Here is a 4,444-nt window from a genome sequence, read left to right on the forward strand (position 1 = left end):
GCTGTAAGAACCATAGAAATCCAGGAAGAAGGAAAAACTATAAAATGACAACTCTCTTCAGTTAGATTTCTGCCCAATGCAGGCACAAAGAAATAATTTTTCAACTTCAATGATCTGCCATATATTTCAATACTTTTTCCGTATCCACACAATCACCTGCAATAGTATTTATTTTTCACTAAATGGATTCATTTTACTCAAATAATTTTATTTAAGAAGGGAACTTTATATGACCACCATGGACAGCCAACCTTACACACCATTAAATAGAAATTAACTAAAAATAAAATTGAAACAAAAGCAATGCTACCGAAGTCTAGCTGAATACGTTTGGTTACCAGCCAAAAACTCCTGGCCTGGGGCCTTTTCGCTCTTGATTTTTAAAGGGGGATATTAACACGTGTTAGGTATTAAAGACCCTCCAGCACCAGTGTGAGCCCATCTCATCATCATCAGGTCTGAAAGAGAATAGAAAATGGAAACGGAACACCCTTCCCGGTGATTTGCACTCAAGGTAGCACCTGGGCACTTCTGTTATCGGAGTCTGTGAACAGTGACACAGGCCACATTCTTTCATACAGACCTCAGCCGCCAGGCGCTGTGAGCCCCACGCAACTGAACCACCGAGAAGGTGCGGGAGTCACAGGGTCCCACGCACTTCTCCACGGACCTGCAGGGCCCGCGCTGCGCCCTCGGCAGCCCTGCGCCCACCCTTCCCGCCCCGGGGCCGCCACGGCGTCGAGGCAACAGGCAGCAGGGACACCTTGCGCGGATGAGGCACCTGGGGCGCGGCTACCCCACGTGCTTAGCCAAACAGCCAAACTACCTGGGGCTCTCCCGCAGTATCAGCGGCCCGGACGCCGCCATCCTCGAAGCTCCCCCACCCAGCCGCTGCCTGTCAGCTGAGCCGAGCNCCGAGCCTTGGGCGCCTGCAAGCCGAGCGCCCGGACACCTGTCCTGCCGTCCGAGACCAGCGAGGGGGCGTCCCCGTCGTCCTCCCGGTCATGCTAACCTTGTCGGAGTTAAGGCTGAACATCTATATTTATTTAGATTTATGTATTTACTAATTATATATGTATGTACATACCTGGATAGGTATTGTGTATATTTGCGTATTTTATGCATGCATATGTGTATATGCGTAATGTCTGTAATATGAGTATGTGTGTATCCACAGATATATAATATAGACAGCAGTTTTTAATTTTTTTCAATAAGGCAGGTTTAAGCCAGCCTTGCGGCGTCTGGCCCGCGGAGAGGAGGGCGGTGGAGCGCGCTTGCAGAGCTTGCCCCGGACGCCAAGCCTCAATCCCGCCATGCCGGAGAGGTGGTGCCTCCTGCTCCATCCCCGGCACGGTGCGATCGGCCCCTCCTGTATCTGCATCCCGGAGCTCGGCAGGGCTCCACGCAGGGCTTGCAGTTCGGACGTTCAATTCCTTCAACAATAGTCATTGGCAGCCTACTATGTGCCAAGAACTGTGGAGGCACTGGGGATACAAAAGACCAAAGTTTCTGCCCTCGGGGTTTACTGGAGTTCAAATGGACAAGTATTTGTTGCACCCCTCTTTTGAGTGGGCACTGCGTAGTAGGGAAGGTGAATCCGCAGAGACAACTAAGGATCTCAACAGGGATGAGGGAGACAACGCGTTTTCACAAACGCCCTGGTGTGCCTTACAGAAAAACATAGAGTGCGTTGAAGGGATTCAGAGGTGGCAGCAGTGAAGGACTTTGGAGGTAGGATCAGGAAAATCCTGGGGCAGGTGGCATATGCGGAGAGGCTGCAGAGATGAGGAGAGCGAGGAAAGGCCAAGGAGTAGAAGGGCGATTTGAACGGAGTTTGAAGAACAGTAAGGAAATAAGACTAGAAAGGAGCCTTGGATGACAGGTTGTGGCATGTGCATTTAATATGGTGAGAAATGGGTAGCCGTTAAGTCTTGCTGTTGTTTCTCATTAAGTGTTTTCGAGCAAAGAAACTTTGTAATGGGGGCTGGGGTCTTTTGTTTTGTTTTTTTAAGATTACTGTCAACAGAAAGATGATTGTATTGAAAGAGGTAAACAGAAAGGCTACATATGAAACTAGTGCAATAATCTGTGAAAAGCAATAAAATCCTGTAGTACTAAAAAGGAATCGGGGAATGAAAAGATCGTGGATGGATTAGATTTATATTTCAGCAGCAGAATCTTCAAGAGCTGGTGAAAGATTGAATATAATTTTCCTAACTAATTATGTTTTACTTAAATTATTATTTAAGTTAGTTGGCATTCCTGGAGCAGCCCAAAAACATCCTAACGGAAAGGAGAAACCAGATTGCAAATTAAAAGTGAATAATCTCCACATGGATAATTGAGTCAATTATACAGTGTGTTGAACACATACAAATACATTTAGTTCTACAACACTCCACACACTCCCCAGTTTATGCATATCTGAAAAAGATGGGTGTGAATCTACATAAATTACATGGCTCTGCTCCAAGCACAGATTACCTTACCTGGCACAACTTTTAAAAGATACCAGTTTTCTCAACCTTTGATTCATTTCCCTTTTGTCTTGATTCTTTGCCTGAAGTAGAGCCACTAACCAGTTAAAACTGTTGTAAATCTCTAATGAAGTTCACCTCTTACTTCATTGCCTTGAAAAACAGCTGAGATGTTGAGCAAAAGAGCATCAAAGTGGTTGAAGTCCTGAATCTGTGTAACCTCGGACAAAGTACCTAACCTCACTAAGCTTCCCACTTCTGATCTGTAAAATGGGGATGAGAATAATGTCTGCACCCCTGGACTGTGGAGAGAATTAAATAATGTGATGTGTACATACAAGAAACACTTACCCTCCTTAGAAAACAAAACTCAGACCTCCAAGGTTTTCACAAAAGAGAGTTTCCAGTGGTCAGGACACCCAGACCTCTCACTCTGTCTTCATTTTCAGTGATAGGCTGATTGCTTATTACCACTTGTTGCTATAAAGGCTTGATGCTGTGAATAATTTCACCTCTCAAATGAGAGCCTTACGCAAGATATTTCTGCATTCTCTGGAGTATAGGCATATATATCCCTGTAAGAGTCCTTTTAGTTGTTTACCTGTTGCTGCCTGGTACAGAAGAGGAAATGTACTTCCCAGAGGCAGAATTCCATAACAGCTCTTTACCCTTACCCCCTAAACTTGTCAGCCCATTTTTATGATTAATCCAGAGGCTAGATCTGCTGCCCCTGATCTATTATGACTACTAAGCCATGCTGAATGCCTCAAAGTTTTTTCCACATCTTTGCCTTCATTGCAAATATCCACCAAGTCTACATTTTCTGTATTCTGTGTTAGCCTGTATTCTCTAGAACACAGCCTGAGTTATACATGCTAGTGCCTCATTGGGGGCTATAATTGCAGGGAAGTAGGAGTGAGGACAAAAGGAAAGTAAGGAAGTAAGCCAATACAAGGTGGCATGTTATCCAACTGGTTACAGCTTCAAAACCTAGCTTATTTCTCAGTACTGTGGGATATTTCTGGAAAGGTGTTTGGAGTCACTGTGTCTTGAAACAACCTGGGGGTGGGAGAGAAAGAAAGAATTTGTAAACTCTTTCCAATTTGTTTCTCTCTTGTCAGTAAAAATTTGTCCTATGGCTCATACTACCCTCCAACCCCCCACACTTCTGGGGTGTGTCACTGTGCCTCTGTGCAGCCCCACTGGAGAATCCAAAGCTTCCATGGGTCTGGCAGAGTAGAAACTGAGTCCTGCAGCTATAGGAGAAGAGGAACCCAGGGCTCAATCCCTACCCATAGCCCTCTTCTGATCCTCCCCCTTTGCCCCCGACCAAGGGTGGAAGTGAGTGGCAGGGACTTTAAGACCACAGGAACAGTTCAGAGTTTCCAGGTGCCATTTTGTCAGGAAAGTAGAGCAATGTGCTGAAGCCTGGGACTCAAGTGAGGCCATGTTTATCTGGGGAGTTACATAACTTGGAGACAGTTATATTCCTTTAGCGGATTCTCTAAACAAGAGTTGCTTGGGCCCTGGGTGTTCCAGTATTTGTTGTGCAGCTTTTTCAATTCACTTCCACCTAGTTTTTTTCCCAAAGTACATCTCAGCACAGGTTGGGGTGAGGTCTGGTGTCAGCCCTGCACCTGTGGGTCAACACCTCCTCCTGAGTGTGAGCTCTGTCCTCTGTGGAACTCCTCCCTTTTGGCAGGGTCCTTCTCCAGGGCCTCTTTGTGATCTCTGCCTACAGCTGCAGTGTGTACTCACCCTCTCCCCACTAGGCATGATTTATATTTTTGATACTCAATGAAGTAGAGCCAAAGTCTGGGACTTTTTTCTCTCAGAAGTCTCTCCAGCCCTAAAATAATTCTAGACACACCAAGGAGCCCCACCCAAATCTATTCAATGTCCCAGTTCCAAATGCAAATGATTATCTTTGGAGGAAATGTTAACACTTACCCACCAGAACAGCA

General features: G+C 45.8%; 1 protein-coding gene across 1 annotated transcript in view; it reads right to left on the reverse strand.

Annotated features, from left to right (window-relative positions):
• The window catches only part of COMMD10 (COMM domain containing 10), a 37,549-nt gene extending 36,642 nt beyond the window's left edge, over positions 1-907 (reverse strand). Inside the window, exon 1 of the mRNA XM_008571296.1 lies at positions 827-907. Coding sequence (XP_008569518.1) covers positions 827-867 — 41 coding nt within the window. The 5' untranslated portion in view covers positions 868-907. The remainder of the gene's footprint in view (positions 1-826) is intronic.
• Between the last annotated feature and the right edge of the window lie 3,537 nt (positions 908-4,444).

This window comes from Galeopterus variegatus, unplaced genomic scaffold, assembly GCF_000696425.1.
Source record: "Galeopterus variegatus unplaced genomic scaffold, G_variegatus-3.0.2 Scaffold676, whole genome shotgun sequence".
Taxonomy (NCBI): domain Eukaryota; kingdom Metazoa; phylum Chordata; class Mammalia; order Dermoptera; family Cynocephalidae; genus Galeopterus; species Galeopterus variegatus.